This window comes from Rhinoraja longicauda, chromosome 6, assembly GCF_053455715.1.
Source record: "Rhinoraja longicauda isolate Sanriku21f chromosome 6, sRhiLon1.1, whole genome shotgun sequence".
Classification (NCBI taxonomy): Eukaryota; Metazoa; Chordata; class Chondrichthyes; order Rajiformes; family Arhynchobatidae; genus Rhinoraja; species Rhinoraja longicauda.
In genome coordinates, this window is record NC_135958.1 from 50,942,453 (window position 1) to 50,962,517 (window position 20,065).

The 20,065-nt window shown below is 41.5% G+C and overlaps 1 protein-coding gene across 1 annotated transcript in view; it reads left to right on the forward strand.

Moving 5' to 3' along the window:
• The window catches only part of tbcd (tubulin folding cofactor D), a 238,705-nt gene extending 224,304 nt beyond the window's left edge, over positions 1–14,401 (forward strand). Inside the window, exons 36-39 of the mRNA XM_078400951.1 lie at positions 3,878–3,965; positions 6,192–6,301; positions 10,130–10,214; positions 13,916–14,401. Of these exons, the coding sequence (XP_078257077.1) occupies positions 3,878–3,965; positions 6,192–6,301; positions 10,130–10,214; positions 13,916–13,936 (304 nt within the window). The 3' untranslated portion in view covers positions 13,937–14,401. The remainder of the gene's footprint in view (positions 1–3,877; positions 3,966–6,191; positions 6,302–10,129; positions 10,215–13,915) is intronic.
• The last annotated feature ends 5,664 nt before the right edge of the window (positions 14,402–20,065 follow it).

Below are 20,065 nucleotides of genomic sequence, written 5' to 3' on the forward strand. Positions count from 1 at the left end.
ATGCTCCTCATAATGTGTTCACATCTCAATTGCCATTATGCTATTTTATAGGAAAGCATTTCGTTGAAAGAAGGTAAGAAAAATCAGAATATTGTCTTGCTGCTATTCCAGTAATAGGATGAGAACTTTTGAACGAGGGTTTCTAGGTAGTACGGTGAAACTCCATGATTGGTTTGGGTATAATAAATCATTACTCCACTCCTGGAATTGCCCAACCGCTAGAAAAAGAATTTAACCCTCAATGAAATGGGATAAAATATTAAGAGCTTTAAAGTTTGTAAACAATCAATGCTCTTGTAATGATCATCTGTACTAACTGCTTTAATAACATTTCCACCCCCATCTTTCCACTCCAAACTTTTGACCATTGTAGATGTTTGCACATTGGAATTTGCCCTCTCAGTGAAAGAAAGGCTTCCAATATTATGGTCAACACAGAAAGACCTTCATTATTACTGTGTGTCATCTTAAGTACTTGCTGCTGACTGGCCTGGTTCACTAAACCACCCATCCCATCATCATAATTAAGCAATAAATGTGCGTTAAAATGTAGTGGTATTCTTTATCGAAAAAACCCAAAATGATGTCGATTTTACTGTGTACTCCAGCAGTCCAGGGATCCATACTGCATTTTGGAACATCATCATCTTGCAAGTTAACTCCTATGATACTGTCACTGTTGTAATCTGCACTTGTCTTTCTTTTACATATTGTTTTCTGCACAAAATTTGTAACCAGTGTCAAAAGACAAGAATAGAAATTATTTCTAATTACTTTTACAAAATTAAATTTGCGTTTCTACTATCTTTGGGAAATAGGGCTTTATTGGGATCTCTTTATTTATCATTTCAATATGGGGCTGATATACTTCAAAGCACAAATTCTTTGCATAATATACAAAAAGATCAGGTTAAAATTAATTTTGTTTTGAGGACATGAAGAGTGGTAAGATCAGTGGTGCGTTTGCATCAATATATTTCTCCCGCCCCACCCTGAGCTGGTTTCTTGGACACAAAAATAACAGGATGGGGTGGTTGAGTCCATAGACCCTTTGAGGGATTTCAACTGTGCTCTTCCCTGCTTTGTCATGGGAACATGACGTGAAGCTCCCTTTACCACCAGACATTTTCTCCCCACTTGATTTGATTGAAACTCATACATGGGAAGAGGAAATGTCTAAAAAAATCTGCATACTAAAATTAGTATGCTGACGAAACCAGGGCAGCACAGTGGCGCAACGTCAAGTTACTGCCTTGCAGTGCCAGAGACCTGGGTTCGATCCTGACTAGTGGTGTTGTCTGTACGGATTTATACGTTCTCCCTGTGACTATATAGGTTTTCTCTGTGTGCTCCGGTTTCCTCCCCCATTCCAAAGATGTGCAGGTTTGTAGATTAATTGGCTTCTGTAAATTGTTCCTAGTATGTAGGATAGAACTGGTGTAAGGGGGATCGCTGCTCAACACGGACTCGGTTAAAGTACCACAAACCGTTCCAGTGTACGTAGTTTAAAGTTATTAAGCTAACAGTGTCTTAATAGAGATAAGTGTATAAAAGTGTTTATTGGGTTTAACATAATATGTAAAGTGAGTCCCATGCACATTATGTCTGTATAAAAGCTTAAAATCATATCCTATTTGGACAAATCTATTTAAAATACTTTCCAATTGCTTGATACATTCTGAAATACAAATGAATAGGTAATCCCAGCTGCATATATTTCATTTGTACACTACATTAGTAATATAAAACAGAAATGAAGATCAAAGCAAAGAAACGTACTTGCAGGACTGAAACTTTCTTTGCAGCAGGTAGCAGCAGGGTAGCATTACAGTTTTAACATTATTCATGTCACAGGTTGTAAATACATAATTAACAGTAGTAATGACAGAATGGGAGAAGAGAAAGCCCAGAGCATGTCTGTGCAGGTTTAGAAGAGGCTTCATATTTTTCAACATGCTAATTTCCCGTGGGAAAGTAAAAGTAGCAGGTTATCTTCTTGTAAGCTATATTTCTGCACTTTTGACAGCAAAGATAATTGTATTTACCCATTTTGTACCTCAGGCAGGCAAAAATTGACTTGTATTTTAAAGAAATTGTATTCTGTATTCCTGATTTAAATGTCAATGGAAATTGATGACATATCGAGCATAGAGAACAAAAACACTGTGCTGGAGTAATTCAGCAGGTCAGCAGCGTCTCTGGAGGAGATACTAGGAACTGTAGGTACAAAAAAGACGCAAGGTGTTGGAGTAACTTTCTGAAGAAGGGTCCCGACCCAAAACATCACCTCTCCATGTCCTCCAGAGGTGCTGCCTGACCTGCTGAGTTACTCCAGCACTTTGTGTTTTGCTTAAGATTCCAACATCTGCAGTTCTTTATTTCTCCATGGATTAACAAAGACACAATTGTGAAATTGGTATGCACGAATAGCATGAACTAGAGTTGAATGACAGCTAAAGCAATATGTTGGTTGAAAATAATAATTATTTACTGATATGCCAAGCTTTAATTAAATGAGAAGATAGACACAAAATGCTGGAGCAACTCAGCGGGTCAGGCAGCATCTCTGGAGAAAATGAATAGGTGCCATTTTGGGTCGAGACCCCAAAACATCACCTATTCCTTTTTTCCAGAGATGCTGCCTGACCCGCTGAATCACTCCAGCATTTTGAGTTTATCTTTGGTGTAAACAAACATCTGCAGTTCCTTCCGACACATTGAGTTAAATGAGAATAGTTTAAGTAATTTCTGGAAACGTGAAAGAAAACATTGTGGTGCCTTGATTGGACTAGCCTGTGCAAGTCCTGATACAAAGCTTCAATTGAAAATTTAATTTAATGGCATTATGTTCTTGTAGATTGTGTTTGATTTTTACTTCAATTGTGCCACAAAGAACATGTGATTGAATTGTATCATGAGAAATTGTGGTCAAAGAGAGGTATTTCAATATTTTAAATTAGATTGGTTCAAGAGAGTGTTGTTTCTTACCTGCACTTATTTTTAATCGTATTCAGCTGATGAATTGTGTTTGCAATGTTCTGAGAACCTTGAAACTTGCAATGTATTGGATTTTGCGACTTATTTATTACTAAAATTATATTTGATAATCTTAATATTTCCTGTTGTATTGCACTCATGTTGCTTGAAGGATTTATGTAAATGTGTGCACTATTTAGAACGATTAGAAAATTATGTATCTGGTGCCTCAGAGCTCAGATGGTGGTTAACATGAAGAGAAAATATTCTTCCCCTTTGCCATCTTGAGCGAGCTGGCCCATGCAAAATCTGGTGTTTATCTAAATTGTTAATTAGTTGCACAGGCCAATTATATAAATTGACCCATGAGAAATCCAGCTCTGTCCTATACTCTGGTTTATTGCAAACAGTTGAATTTTTGATGTATTTAAGTAATATTCTTAACATACACATTTAAATAAATATACATGTACTCTTTCACGTTTAATTTCAAAAAATACAGTTTATGCAATCTTATTTGATCCAGGGGCCACCATGGTTTCATAATCTAACTATTATTTAAATTGTGAAATAACAAATACAATTATCATTGCAATTCTTATGTGTTCCAAAATGATATGATCTGAATGATGAAACCATCTGAAAGGGACAGAACACTTGCATGACTTGAGCTCTTGGAACTCGATTTTCAGAGTTTTACTTTACCATTTAGCCCAGTGTGGATTACAGTGGCAACCGTGATGAAAATGCTTGTCACGTGGTCTCTTTGACCTTCTGCAGCGTTTCTCAAATTGCTTTTACATTATGCACAATTACCCTTTAATGTCTATATGAACAAGCATCGATTAAAGTTTGTGTTCCTGAGATGATAACAAACACTCTGATTTGGGTTGTCTTCCAGATTCTGTGGTCTTATTCAGTTCCAAGGTGATATTAGAAAAAACATCCTCTCCCAGCTCTTGTTCCTGTTGTGCTACCCATTCCCAATAGTAAGTGTTTACTCATTTATTTAAGTGTGCTAGAATCTTGTGCTGTAGTTTTTCCTAATAATTTACCATGCATGAAGCTACAGGCTTTTCGAGAATGATTTTTGGCAGATGTGATGTCAAACCATGTCATCACAAAATACACAGTTTACACCAATATGAATATTCAATGTATTTATTAATACATTAAAATTGCTGAGATAATTTTACATTAATGTGACGCAATTCACCAGAAGTATTCCATGCAATATAAACCAAGCTGTTGAATCTGTAAGATGAAATCAAAGAAAAGAACTGCAACTACTTGAAAATAATAAAATTCTGAACAGTGAAGAATAATAGTGGTTCTATTAGCAGTGTTCCTGACTTGACAATTGTGTGAAAGTGGCAGAAGATAAGATCTGAAACAGGTAATACTTTGCTTCAGGCTGAAGTTGTTAGCTGCCATGACAACAAATGTGTAAGTAAGACTGATCATAATCGTCAAGTAAGCATGAGGGCAGTAAATCGAGAGCTCAGATAGGGATTTAATATATCACGCATTGTTTATCCGACTGCTGATAACTGTTATGTGGCCACTGGATAGGGTTCAGCTTTGAGGGGAAATTAGCAAATGAATTCCAAAATGGTATTTTGGTATTTTTTCTTGTTAATACACTTTTTCATCCTGTTCTTTGCACTCATTTTCAAATACAGATATTGAATAAGGAGCAGACAGTAAATGCCTGAAGCATATTTTTAACCATTTTACCTTTGACCCAGTGGAACCTTTGGTGGGTGATTTACCTATGCAACGCTGGATGGTTTTACTTGCAGTTGTACATAATTGCAGTGTTCCGATCCAGCTAAACCCCAAGTGGAAATTCTGCCTCCTGAACATCTATTTTGCAAGTTAGACTAAAATAATAAAGTGTTAGATTATGAAACCATGGTGGTCCCTAGATCAAATAAGATTGCATAAATACTAATGTTTTAAAATAAATGTGAAAGAGCACATGTGCTAAACACAATGCTTGCTATTGAAGGAAATGGAGGTCATTAGGCGCATAAATGATTTCAGTTCAAAGACAATTATATACTTATACAAAGAGGAAGTGAAGTGATTAGGAAAATTTTGAAATTAGATGTGCTTATCCATGTGTAAGCAACTACTTTTCCTTTAGGAATTGGTTATGGAAACAACTCTACTAAATAATGCTTTCTGCATTAACTAATTGTGAGAAATAGGTTTACTAGAAGGATGGAAAATCAAATCAAAACTGTTCTACAAACTCTCTGATTAGGGCAAAATGTACTTTTTCCCCTTTAACTGTGTCCTCCTCGTGTTATTCAGCAGGAGCTGAAATGGGAATCACAAATCTGTAAACAGTTTTGAAACCGCTAATCACCACAGCATCAAGTTAATTGTCATATGCTTAGATTTTCAACAAAAAAAACTTTTGATAAGGTATCACATATTTTATGATGTAAATGTTTCCATTTGTGGAAGAATCAGAAGTTAAGGATCACGAGTAAAAGATAGTTGCTAATGAATTCAATAGGAAAGGAAGGAAGCAATGTTGTCACTCAAAGGATTTAAAATATGGAATTTGCTCCAGCAGGAAATTATTAAGTTAATCAGCTTAGTCCCTTTGAATGGGAATCTAGGGAAATACATGCAAGAAACATTTACATGCAGAAAAGCCCGGTCAAGGTAAATACAATAGAAGGATTGATGAGTGTAAACTACAGCACACACTAATTTCACTACTTGATCCGTTTCATTTCTATGTATTGAATTCAATATCACATAGAAATTTATTGACCAAATTTTAGACCAATCCTTAATTCTCTAAAATATTCAAAATGTTCACTGAAATAAGACAGGTAACAGGTTATTTTTAAGTATTGTTATTATATCTCACAATGGATAAAGCAACAATCTAGCATAGGTAATTTATACAATTACCTGAATACTTTTTGGGGGGAAAAAGCTAAGTAATCTGGTAGATATGTGATTATTTTACATTTCAAAGTTTAAGGGGGATGGATATTTTGTAAGTGATTTTTGTTGCAATACCATGGTCATCTAATTAATGTCTTGAACAGATAAGGAAGTTTTAATACCATAGTCTGATAATTAATGTCTTGAACAGATAAGGAAGTTTTAATACCATGGGCTGATAATTAATGTCTTGAACAGATAAGGAAGTTTCAATACCATGGTCTGATAATTAATGTCTTGAACAGATAAGGAAGACAACTGCCAGCCAGATGTATGAGATGCTTTTAACATATGATGATATCATTGATGCAGAGATATTGGATGAAGTGATGGCAAGTCTCAGTGACAATAACTGGTGAGTTGCATTCGTTGTGTAGGTGCATTATGTAGAGCACTTGCCAAACCAAGCTGTGATGCAACTCGACAGGATGCATTCCACGGTGCATCTACAGAAATTGGCAAGAATCATTTGAGACATGACCAATTCCTCAAGTCTTCCAAGGAAGAAGTGTTGCTGTGCTTTCTTGGCTGCGGCTTCAATGTGATTGGATCAGGACAAATTGATGGTGATATTTACACCTAGGAACTTGGAAGTTCTAGACCATCTCCAGTTCAGCACCATTGATGTAGACTGGGGCTTGCACTCCTTCCTGCTTCCTGAGGTCAGTGAGCAGCTCTGCCATTTGCCAACATTGAGGGAGAGGTTGTGTCTTGGCAGCATGTTACAAAGCTCCCTCTCCTCTCTGTACTCCATCTTGTTCAAGGTGTGGCCTACCACCGTGCAGTCATCTCCAAACTTGTAGATGGAGTTAGAGCAGAATTTGACCACATAGTTGCGAGTGTATAGGGAGTATAGAAAGGGGTTGCGAATGCAGCCGTGTAGACCACCATGTTAAACAGAGGCACACCATTAGCCACCCTGCAGTCTTCCAGCTGCTCACTGGTGTCTAACGATTACGTAAATCTCAGCCAGGGCGCCGCGCGCACAATCTTTTCTCTGGCTTCCCAGAGTTTTCTTTGACATGTCAGATCATGCCCCAGAGATTTATCTAGATCCAGCACCCCCTCAGCTTATTAGTTGAGCTTTTCTACTGCTCTCAACCTGGAAGGAAAGTCTGGACTATAAACCTGCCCTGTAACTATTTTATTCCCTAATTTTCATGTACATTTTTTTTTGCTTCACTTATTCAGTGGAAACCGTGTATGGTATCAGAGTAATTATAGTTCACACACTATTCTGTTATGCAATCAAGCAGATGGACTGATAAGATTTTAACAATTAAGTTTAAATAACAATTGAAAATTTCCAGCGGTGTTGGATCACTTTTGGATTCATTGGATTGAAATCCAACTTAAGAATCCTTAATTGTGTTCTATGTATGAGATATAGGAAGGAACACCTTCATTCCAATCGGTACCACTTGATACTATATTAGCAGGCTGAATAATATTTGCTTAATCCAGTATACAATTTGAGCTAAGGCTCTCTAATTAATGTTTTTCCAAACTTTGCTTTTCCACTCTCCAGCCATCCTCAGTGTAGCTTTAGGCATAATTTAGGTGTGGAATCTGAGCATCTACACAGATGAGAAACTGGTATTTGGAACAAAGTTATGTATTGATATCATTTTGTTCAGTTGTTATTAATAAGATGGTTGTAATTTGAGCAGCACCTGTTTCTCTTTACTTGCAGAGTACCTCACAACTGTGAAGTGGCTTTGGCTGCATGATGAATAACTGATGAAATCGCTCTTTATCTTGGCGAGACTTTTATTTCCACTGCGTAAGGGTTTACGATGTGGAAAGGGTTAGAGTGTGTGTAGCACCCACTTCTGCACCAAATTAAACGCTGAATGTTACATGGACCAAACGGATTAATTAGAGCATGTAATGGCAGACAGATTGCCGGAAACAGAGCGCGTACAAGTATTTGAATAGTTGGAATAAGAGCAGAAACTGGATTTGTTTGACCTCTTCCATCTGGCATTCGACAGAATTTGAAGACTGATTTGTTTTCTTAATTTTACTTAATATCCTGGAAGAAATGTTGTAATGTCCACCAAGGCCTGCAGGATCCCCTGGCTGCTAACTATTTTAACTCCCATTCCCATACTGCCCTTTCTGTGCTGGGCCTCCACCACAGCCAGAGTGAGGCCACATGCAAACTGGACGAACAACACCTCATATTCCACTTGGGTAGCTTACAACCCAATGGAACAAACATTGAATTCTCCAACTTTAGGTAACTACATAATCCTCCTCTTCTCCCTTCTCCGCTCATATACCACCCCACCTTCTTCCCACCCCTCTGCCCCACCTGCACCTATTTCTCCCTCCTTTCTCTCCTTCTACCTGCGTTCCTTCCATTAGCTTCACAATTCGACCCTCTTCAATCCTTTTTTTTCACACCTTCTGTCTATTCATCTCTGGCCTTTGTCCAGCCACGTTCCTATCAAAAAACCCTCCTCATCCGATTCATCCTGGTACCTGCCAGACTTTGTCCTGCCCCTCCTCTCTTCCAGCTTTCTACTTCCCCTCTCCCCACCACTTACAATCAGCCTGTTTCCGTGCTGTATCTCTAAAATCTAAAAAAGTCAAATGGAGTAAATTTTATAATATTTGTGAGGAATTTATGTCTGTAAATGTTAGGGTTTTTTTAGGAACCCAAAGCAGTTCATGGTTTAGTTTCAGGGATACAGCATGGAAACAGGCCCTTCGGCCCACCGCCGAGTCCAGCTGACCATAGATTGCCCGATCACACTAGTTCTGTTACCCTACATTAGCATCCACTCCCTATATTCTCGGGACAATTTACAGAGGCCAATTAACCTACAGACCCACACGTCTTTGGAAGGTGGGAAGAAACCAGAGCACTCGGAGGAACCCCACACAGTTGCAGGGAGAACGTGCAAACTCCAAGCAGGCAATACTCAGGGTCAGAATCGAACCCGGGTCTCTGGCGCTGCAAGACAGCAGCTCTACCAACTGTGTCACCTCTATGTCAAAGCCATACAGACATCAATTAGATTGAGTTTTGATTTTAGAGATTCAGCATGAAAACAAGCTATTTTAACCACCATCCATTCACACTAGTTCTGTTATCTGCTTTCTCATCCACTCCCCCAAAACTTAGGACACAGTAAAGTTTCTCTTAGACCTCATGGGACATACATTTCAGAATATTTTACAATGAAACCAGAAGTACCTGATTTCCATTGATAGTAATGAGTGACTGTATGTCCCTGCAGCCCAATGAGTGCTAATGGATTCTCATGCACAAATCCCCAAGTTGCTGCCACTCACTATTATGTCACAACATGAAATGTTTATTGTACAAGGATCATGTTCATGTCTGCAACATGTAGTCAAAGTGAGGTACACCAGCCAAGATTTAAACCTATCAATCCATGGTATAAAGCAATAACAACATATTCTGGAAACAGGTCAGGCAACATCAGTAAAAGACAAAGCAGAGTGGCCGTTTCACTTCAAGTTCATTTCTCATTTGCATCCGAAGTAAAAAGTTGTAATTCAAATATCTCAATGTTTTTAGAACAGTTTGGAAATTTGGGGATTTTGAAAACTCTGGCTTCTTGTTGCTAATTTTCATTTTTCTTTGTAGTACAAAATGACTAAGTATACTGGAAAAAAAAGTAACCATATGACTGCTTCATGTTTCACTCAGAGGGGGCAGTGCAGGAATGCAAGGAAATTCCACAATTCAAGGCCCTTTGGATGCTGAATAATACCTCCATTATTCTCGAGTATTATAAAAACTCAACTGTTAACGAGGTGTCGTTAGCATATATGATTTACAAGTCCCATTATAGGAAAGGGAAAAAAAAATCCAAAAAAAAAGACTGACTGAAACCAACTGTTGCAATTTTTCAGCCTTGATCTTAAACGTGTAAAGAATTACATCTCTTAGGGAGGTTTTGTTACTGAATATAAGGAATTAATTTTGGGCATGCGACACTTAACTGGGAGTGTGCCTGAACATCATCCAGGGTCACGAAGGTTCACTAACTGAACTGTACATTATAAATGTGTTATTGTCAATTGTTCCAGTTTTTTTCTAAATGTTGCTCTACTTGACCGAAGTATAGTTCATGCTCACAGAATGCAATCTATTGTAAAGTTGTTGCAGTTGGTTAACTTGCCGACAATGTTCTTTGGCTCACAGGGATGCTGACCTTCCCACTGTACGGGCTCAGCGGAATCATCTCTGTGATCTGATGGGCGTTCCAAAGCCGGTGATTGTTACTAAGGTACATTACAGCACATGAAACCATTCATTGTGGTAACTTAAGCCCTTGGATGTATTTTTGCACCAAATCCTTCCATGCACATTAGACTTATCATTTCCATTTCTTGATCATGTCATAGAGTCATACAGCGTGGAAACAGTCCCTTCGGCCCAACCTGCCCATACCAACCAATATGTCCCATCCACACTAGTCCCACCTGCCTGCATTTGACCCATATCCCTCTAAACCTGTCCTATCCATTAACCTATCTAAATGCTTCTTCAACATCGCAATAGTACCTGCCTCAACTACCTCCTCTGGCAGCTCGTTCCAGACACTCACCACCCTTTGTGTAAAGAAGTTACCCCTCAGTTTTTTATTAAATATTCCCGCCCCCCCCCCCCCCCCATCCTAAATCTATGTCCTCTGGTTCTCAATTTCCCTACTCTGGACAGGAGACTCTGTGCATTTATTCTTCCTAACTACCGACGTGACATCAACCATCTCAACCTTTCCACTCCCCTTACCTACACTAACCTCACCCCCTCTGAACGTACAGCCCTCTGTGCAGCAACCCCGATATTATCATGAAACCTGCCGACAAGGGAGGTGCTTACTTTACCGCGCTGAGGCCAGGCGCCAACTTTCAGACACCTCCTCCTACCTATCCTTGGGCCCACAGATGAGCACCAGCCCATCATTTTGCAGCCTATCTCCAATTTTATCGCTTCCGGCTGTCTGCCCTCCACAGCCTCCAACTTTGTTGCTTCCCAGCGCCCCAGAGAAGTTTACCTTCTCCACAAAATCCAACAGCCTTGGCTGACCCATTGTTTCTGCCTGCTCCTGCCCCACTGGAATCATTTCCAAGTACCTCGACTCCATCGTATCCCCCATGGTCCAATCCCTCCCGACCTATATCCAAGATACCTCACACACCCTTCGTCTCTTTAATGACTTCCGTTTTCCAGGCCCTTGTTCCATCATCTTTACTATAGACGTTCAGTCACTCTACACCTCCATCCTCCACCAGGAAGGCCTTAAAGTCCTCCATTTCTTCCTCGATTGCAGAACCTGCCAATTTCCCTCTACCAACACTCTCCTCCACCTGGAGCTGGTCCTTACTCACAACATATTCTCCTTCGACTCCTCCCACTTCGTCCAAATCCAAAGCGTAGCCATGGGCACTCGCATGGGCCCCGCTATGCCTGCCTCTTTGTAAGATAAGTTGAACAATCCCTGTTCCAGGTGTACACCGGCCCTATCCCCGAATTGTTATCTCCGCTACATTGATGACTGCATCGGTGCTACCTCCTGCACCCATGCAGAACTCATGGACTTCCTTAACTTCACCACATATACCCATCCTGCAGTCAAATTCACTTGGACCATCTCTGACACCTCCCTCCCCTTTCTTGATCTCACAGTCTCCATCACAGGAGATAGACTATCAATTGACATCTATACACTAATACTCTCGTTTGTTTATTCACAAAATGCTGGAGTAACTCAGCAGGTCAGGCAGCATAACTTAACCTGCCTGACCTGCTGAGTTACTCCAGCATTTTGTGAATAAATATTTGTACCAGCATCTGCAGTTATTTTCTTATACTCTCGTTTGTTATCTTGTTTGTGACTGAACTTCAGCCAAAATGGTACACGATAGTGCAACAATTTTAAGCCCACCTTACTCACCATTGTCACTTTAGTGATAATCCAAGTAGTTTTATTGAAATCGGTGTTATATTTTTTAAGTTATTCACATTTTAAAGTTTAAAAGGAGGGGAGGGGAGGGGGGGGAGGGGAGGGGGAGGGGAGGAGGAAGGGGGGAGTGGGGGAGAAGGGAGAGGGGAGGGGGGGTTGAGGGGAGGGGGGGTTGAGGGGAGGGGGGAGGGGGGAGGGGGGGTAGGACAGGGTGCTGCACCAATGCAGGAGAGGTCTGGGCCCAACGGGTCCACTTTGTCTAGTCTATTACAAACCTGCTGAATCCCACAACAGTTTAAACTACACTTCTTCCCACCCTGCTTCCTGCAAAGACTTTATCCCCCTACTCTCAATTCCTCCGTCTACGCCGCATCTATGCCCAAGATGAGGTGTTCCATCCCAGGACATCTGAGATGTTCTCATTCTTTAGGGAACGGGGGTTCCCCTCTTCTATCATAGATGAAGCCCTCGCATGTCTCCTTGGTACCCGGCAGCTCCGTTCTTGCTCCCCCCAGTCGCAACAGGGACAGAGTCCCCCAAGTCCTCACCTTTCACCCCTTCAGCCATCGCATGCAACACATAATCCTCCAACATTTTTGCCACCTCCAATGGGATCCAACCACAAGTCACATCTTCCCATCTCCACCCCTTTCCGCAGTGACCATTCCTTCCCCAACTCCCTGGTTAACTCATCCCTTCTCACCCAAACCTCCCCCTCCCCAGGTACCTTCCCTTCCAACCGCAGGAGATGCAACACCTGTCCCTATACCCCCTCCCTCAACTCTGTCCAGAGACCCCGACAGCCCTTTCAGGCTCACTTGCACCTCCTCCAACTTTATCCACTGTATCCGTTGTTCAAGATGTGGACTCTTGTACATCGCCGAGACCAAACGTAGACTGGTCCCGATCGTTTCACTGAACACCTTCGCTCAGTCCGCCTTGGCCTACGTGATCTCCCGGTGGCCAAAATATTCCTTTTATAGTTGAGGGCTTGCATATTTACTGAGGGGCTGTGACAGTCTCTGGGAACTTTGAATGGTGTCTGGATGGAGCTTGCACATTCTTCCTGCGTCGGCAGATGTTCCCACTGCATGCTCCTATTCCCTCCGTATCCCTAAGAGAGTGCTGGTAGGTTAATTGGATACGTTTAGTTAACCGTTTGCATAAATAGATGTCAAGAGAATCAAGAAGTGTGGAGGAGGACGACAACAGCTGTGAGAGGACAAGTTGCTGAGCCAGGGTTAGTGAAGGAAGGGTCATCAAATGGACGAGATTGCTCTGCTGGGAGGCAGCGTGAACCCAGTTGAGGCAGACAGCGTCTGTCTGGGACAGAGTATCGGCAAGCTCCACAGTCTGGAGACAGTGCAGCTTCCATCGTGACTGCTACACCTTTTGGTTTTACAGTCTGATTGCTTGCTGCAGAGCCAATTAAATATCAAGTATCACTGGACAGAGTGAATGTGGAGAGGATGTTACCACTAGTGGGAGAGTGTAGGACCAGAGGCCATAGCCTCAGAATAAAAGGTCGTACCTTTAGAAAGAAGATGAGAAGGAATTTCTTGAGTCAGAGGATGGTGAATCTGTGGAATTCATTGCCACAGACGGCTGTGGAGGACAAGTCAATGGATATTTTTAAGGCAGAAATTCTTGATTAGTAAGGGTGTCAGGGGCTATGGGGCAAAGGCAGGAGAATGGGTTTGAGAGGGAAAGATAGATCAGCCATGATTGAATGGCAGGGTAGTCTTGATGGGCCGAATGGCCTTATACTGCTCCCTGAACTTATGAACATGAAATATGAACCTAGATTCATACAGATAGCAAAGTGTTCTGGAAATAAATTTCAACATTAACCTAAGTAGTATCAATCATATTTTAAGTTTTTCAAGCCAATTTGTACATTATATTTTTCAGAAAAAATATTGAGATACCCATTTTTTTATAAACGCAATGCTTTCAAATCATTTCATCTTTTCAATTGTTTAGTTTGGATTGACGTTACTTTTGTTAATCCAATCTTTCAGCAGCACCAGGGCGTTCTATGATTGAAGATTTCCCAAGTGTCTGAAGAGACAAGGCATGCAGAGAGCTAAATGTGTGTTCTGTCCACAACATGTTGGATGCCTTTCACAAACTGTTCCAATCTGTTTGCCACTACAAAGCAAGAAGAAGACTGAAGAGCTGCTCAGCATGTGAAAGTACACACGAATAAAGAGTAGGTTGTATTCAACCTCAGCAGTTCCCTCCAGATGTTTTCTTGATGTGGTTATTGATTTCCTTAAGACCCTAAAGGGGGGTAAATTGCCAGTAAAAAGGCAAAACTCATGTGCACTGTTAGCAAAATGTTTTGAATGCAGTGTTTGGATGTGACCCGTTACTCACAAGGTGGCATCTTTGCTTCCTCAACATCCTTTATTTTGTTTAGGTTCATTGTACAAGTGCTAATGTTCTGTTTCCATTGACTGATCTGAACCTAAACACATTCTTAAATAAAGATCATGCGTTTTACTTATGCTCCATCAGGCTGTGGTGAAATCTCATTTGAACAATTCTTCAAACAAAACCTCAGCTCAAAGTTAAAATGAAGAAACTGAGGCGGTACTCCTTGAAGCAAGAAGGTTGAGAGAGATGCACAAGAATGTAATGGTTTATGTAGTGCTAATAGGAGGGAGATTTGAAATGTTGAGCAAAAGATACAAACTGAACCAGTGATGAATGCTAACGTGACACATCTATTTTTGTCTGCACTTTAAAGTGAGATTAGTACAAAGAGAAAATTTCCCAAACTTTAATGGCAAACTTCCAAAGTCCATTCCCTGCATATCCATGTGCTTCTCTAAAAGCCTCCAATGCTATTATCTTATTTGCTTCCACTACTACCCTGGTATTGCTTTCCAGGCACTTAGCAAAAAACACTTTTCCCTTCTGACCTTAAAGCTATGCCCCTTAGTCTTTGACATTTCCACCCTGGGGGAGAGAGGTTCTGATTGTCTCTGCTTCTCATAATCTCCCCTCAACCTCTGGAGCTCCAGTGAAAACTATCCAAGTTCACTCAACCTTATCTCCTTATAACCAATGGCCTCTAATCCATGCAGTATTGTGGTAAAACTCCTCTGCACATTCTCCAACGCCTCTACATCCTTCCTGTAATAGGCGACCAGAACTGCGCACAATACTCCAAATGTGGCCCAATTAAAGCCCTATAAATCTGCAACATGAAATCTAGACTCTTGTGCTCAATGCTCCGATTGATGAAGGCAAGGATACCTTATGCCTTCTTTACTACTCTTATCTACTTGTGTTACCTCTTTCAGGCAGCTATGGACTTGGACCCCAAGATCCCTCTATCAGTGATATTAAGGGTCTTGCCATCTACTTACATTCAACCTTCCACAGTGCAACTCCTCACACTTCCTGGGATTATACCTTACCTGCCATTTTTCTACCCATATCTGTAATTGATCTACATCCTGCTATATTATTTGGCAGTCTTCATCACTGCCCGCAACTCCACCAATTTTGGTGTTGTGTACAAACTCATAAACCAACACGTGTACATTTATGTAAGAAAATAACTGCAGATGCTGGTACAAATCGAAGGTATTTATTTCACAAAATGCTGGAGTAACTCAGCGGGTCAGGCAGCATCTCAGGAGAGAAGGAATGGGTGACGTTTCAGGTCGAGACCCTTCTGAAGAAGTCTGAAGATCCAAACTACCAAGTCACCATGGAATCATGCATCTTAAGCTTCTGGATCAGCCTACCCACAAGGGTCTTTATTTAATGCCTTTCTAAAACCCATGTCGACAATATCCACTACCCGACCCTCATCAATCGCCTTTGTCACCTCCACTAATAGTTAATCGTTAGTAAGGCAAGACCTGCCGTGGACTACCGAGTGCTGATCATCCCTAATGACCACTGTCATTGTGGTAGCATAGACTTTGGAGGTATAGCAAGGAAATAGGCCCTTTGGCCCACCAAGTCCACACCAGCAGTGATCACCGAGTACACTAGCACTATCCTACACACTAGGGACAATTTATAATTATATAGCAGCCAATTAACCTACAAACCTGGAGTATGGGAGAAAACCAGAGCACCCGGAGAAAACCCACGCAGTCACAGGGGGAACGTACAAGCGACGTACAGACAGCACCTGCAGTCATGATCGAACCTGGGTCTCTGGTGCTGTAACGCAGCAACTCTCATGCTGTGCCACAGTACCGCCCTAAATAGACAAGTGTAGTAAATAGTGCAAAGGCGTAACATTGAGATTCTCTCAACGCCATAGATAATAAAGAAAATTAAATGTAATTAAATACAAGTGATTATCTCCAAAATATGTTTTGGTGAAAGGACTTCTCAGCAAAGCGAATCCCTCAAACTAATGACATAAATAATTTGATATTCTACTCATCTTTGCGATAGTGATTGAAAGATTCCCATTCTATGATCCTATTGATGAGAATAAGAAAAGGCTGTTGTTCTTCCAGTGTGAATGGTAGTGATTGAACAGTGCTACATAATATATATGTGCATTAGTATTACAACCAGTCTATGCTGCTGAGGTGAATATTGGAACAAAGCAACACCCGAACAATGCAAATTTGAGCAAAAGGGATCTTATAAATACATTCAGATTTTTGCATCCCACACATACAATGCAGCCAAGAAAGAGGACTGCTAATTTGATTCATGTGGATGAGAAAGCTCACACAACCAGGCACTCTCCCAACATTGTAACATGTACCAGAAACCAGAATGTTGGAAGAACTCTGTGGGTCAAGCAGCATCTATGGAGTCAGTAGATGGGTGCTAGGTTTTGGCTCGAGACCCTGCCTCACGACAAAATTGCCAGTATATAATTGTCCAAGGGAAGGGGGGAATGGAGGCTGGTAGGTGATAGAAGGGAACAAGATGGAGAGGGGATGATATATGTGTTTAGTATGTGGGTGGCCAGTTGGAGGCAGGCAATCCCCTTTTCTGTTAAGGTGCTGCACAATTTAACTTCTTATCTGTTTTGTTTGATGCGCGGGAGATAAGAGAATATATGGGGGAGTGGACTGCTAGGAATACTCTGAGAACCAAGTGGCTTACTTTGCCTCTGAATCACGAGAAAAACATTTAAAATAACGTTACACTTTCCACATGCTTTGCCATGGGAAACCTATGACTCCACATCAGCAATTTCCATCAGTGACCAGGATATTATTGTGTGAAGAAGGCACCTAAAATGTCACCTAACCATGTTTTCCAGAGATGCTGCCTGATCCGCTGAGTTACTCCAGCACTTTGTGTCTTTTGCTACTAGGATACTATTCCTAGTGTAAGAAAATAACTGCAGATGCTGGTACAAATGGAAGGTTTTTATTTCACAAAATGCTGGAGTAACTCAGCAGGTCAGGCAGCATTTCAGGAGGGAAGGAATGGGTGACGTTTCGGGTCGAGATCCTTCTTCAGACTGATACTATTCCTAGTCTTTCTATAGAAAACCTAATTCTACCATAACCAGCTTTTCTGGTTGCAACCGTCCAGAATTTGTAAAGCCATTAGTTTTGATAATGTTTTCCAAGTATTCTTGATATCTTCCATTTTGAAAACCCAAACAATATTAAGCACGCTTTCTAAAAGAGAACAATTTTTTAAGCAAGTTGTAATCTCAGAACTTCTTGGATTTAATTCTGCTGCCAAGAGGCCAAACAGCTGCCTACTCCCAGGTCTGAGCCAATATTTTCTTTGGCCATTTACAAAGTGAAACGGGGTATTAAAACACAAACTCTTTCCAAACCACTCTGCTTATGTTCCCGCTGATTTCCATCAACAATTTCTGAACTCTTAGGATTCAAAACCCACACCCTTCTGAGACGGTGTGTCACTATACTAACACAACTTTTATTATGGAAACCACACGAGATGCCCATCGCACTCTCCTGGCAATCGTTACAGCTGGAGCCATACTTTGAAGAAATTCTCCTCCCTTGAAGAAGGGTTCCCACCCACAATGTCCTTTATCCCTCTTCTCCAGCAAAGCCGCCTGACCTGCTGAACTACTCCAGCATTTTTGTGTCTTTTTTTTCTTACAACTGCACTTTTAGATTAAGTTCCCTAGGTGCCTGCAGAGATATTGGCCCATTGGTGGAGCTTCCAGTCCAAGAAGGTAGACACAAAATGCTGGAGGGACTCAGCGGGCCAGGCAGCATCTCTGGAGAGAAGGAATGGGTGACATTTCGGGTTGCCATCCTTCTGCACTGTGAAGAAGGGTCTCGACCCGAAACGTCACCTATTCCTTTTCTCCAGAGATGCTGCCTGACCCGCTGAGTTACTTTAGCTTTTCGTGTCTATTTTTGGTTTAAACCAGCACCTGCAGATCCTTTCTACACACTCACCTATATCATTTGTCCACGGAAGGAAACAAAGTACTGGAGTAACGCAGTTGGTCAGGCAGAAGCTCTGGAGAACATGGATAGGTGATGTTTCGGGTCAGGACTCTTCCCCACACCCATCTCTCCTGACCTTCTTTCAGATGCAGAGTGGTCGGTCCAAAGCTGAGACCCGGCCTTCAAAAAAGATGCTGCCTGACCCGCTGAGTTACTCCAGCACTTTGTGTAAAACAGCAACTGCAGTTTTTCGTTTCTGCCGTATTACTTGTCCCCAGCTTTGGCTGCACAATTCCCCTAATTCTTGGCCCCTGGGTCTGCCCACATCCCCCATTGAGGCTGCACAGCCTCCAGTGCTCCTGATCCCCGTTACTCTGCACCATCGATGCACCGCGCCCTCCGACAGAGATTACAACTACCTCCGGAGTCGAGTGGCGGTACGCGGGCAACACGTGCGTTCTCACACACTTTTCAGTCAATGAGTTGTCAATCGGTTGCACTTGGCCGAGCTCCAAGTTACTGTCAACTCATTGACTGGAGAATCAGGGTATGTTACAGACCTTTGATATTCCTCAATTTGCCAGCAGCAATATTGAGACGGAAGCAATAGATTCTGGCTAAGGTTCAGCCCCAAGGAGATATTGAACAAATTGTAGCTGTGGGATATCTAGCAATACAGACTGAGCAAAGAATGGGCGTGGAGTTTGAGGAACTCTGTTCAAACTGTTGATGTTCGTACCGAGCTTTGCAAGGCTTTCAAAATGGATACGTTGGTTTCATTTACAACAGGTACAGCTTATGAAGTGGGTGTTGAAAAAGCAATGCCCAATAAAGTATTAACACAATTCTTACTCTCAATGTACAATTTTTGAATCTTATGGGAAAATATAATACTGATGATCATTCCTTGGCACTTCATTGCAACCTTTGTTTTAACAGACAAAAATAGACAAATTTAAGACAAATTAGCCAGAAAACAGACAAAAATAAGCAACTAAAATTACGGGACCATCAGTTTTACATTTTGGTGAACACAGAAATATGCTTCGTCAGAAAATGAAACTTTCTCCTAAATTGCGAAACGCTTAAAATATTAACCATCTCCAGTTATTTCAGCAAGTAAATAATGAACCCAGATTGTTCGTGCAGGTTACACCAATCAGCCAAAACATTATGTAAGAAAATAACTGCAGATGCTGGTACAAATCGAAGGTATTTATTCACAAAATGCTGGAGTAACTCAGCAGGTCAGGCAGCATCTCAGGAGAGAAGGAATGGGTGACGTTTCGGGTCGAGACCCTTCTTCAGACTGATGTCAGGGGGGCGGGACAAAGGAAGGATATAGGTGGAGACAGGAAGATAGAGGGAGAACTGGGAAGGGGGAGGGGAAGAGAGGGACAGAGGAACTATCTAAAGTTGGAGAAGTCAATGTTCATACCGCTGGGCTGCAAGCTGCCCGGGCGAAATATGAGGTGCTGTTCCTCCAATTTCCGGTGGGCCTCACTATGGCACTGGAGGAGGCCCATGACAGAAAGGTCAGACTGGGAGTGGGAGGGGGAGTTGAAGTGCTCAGCCACCGGGAGATCAGGTTTGTTGAGGCGGACTGAGCGAAGGTGTTGTGCGAAACGATCGCCGAGCCTGCGTTTGGTTTCGCCGATGTAAAGAAGTTGACATCTAGAGCAGCGGATACAATAGATGAGGTTGGAGGAGGTGCAGGTGAACCTCTGTCTCACCTGGAAAGACTTTGGGTCCTTGGTTGTAGTTGAGGGGGAGGTAAAGGGACAGGTGTTGCAT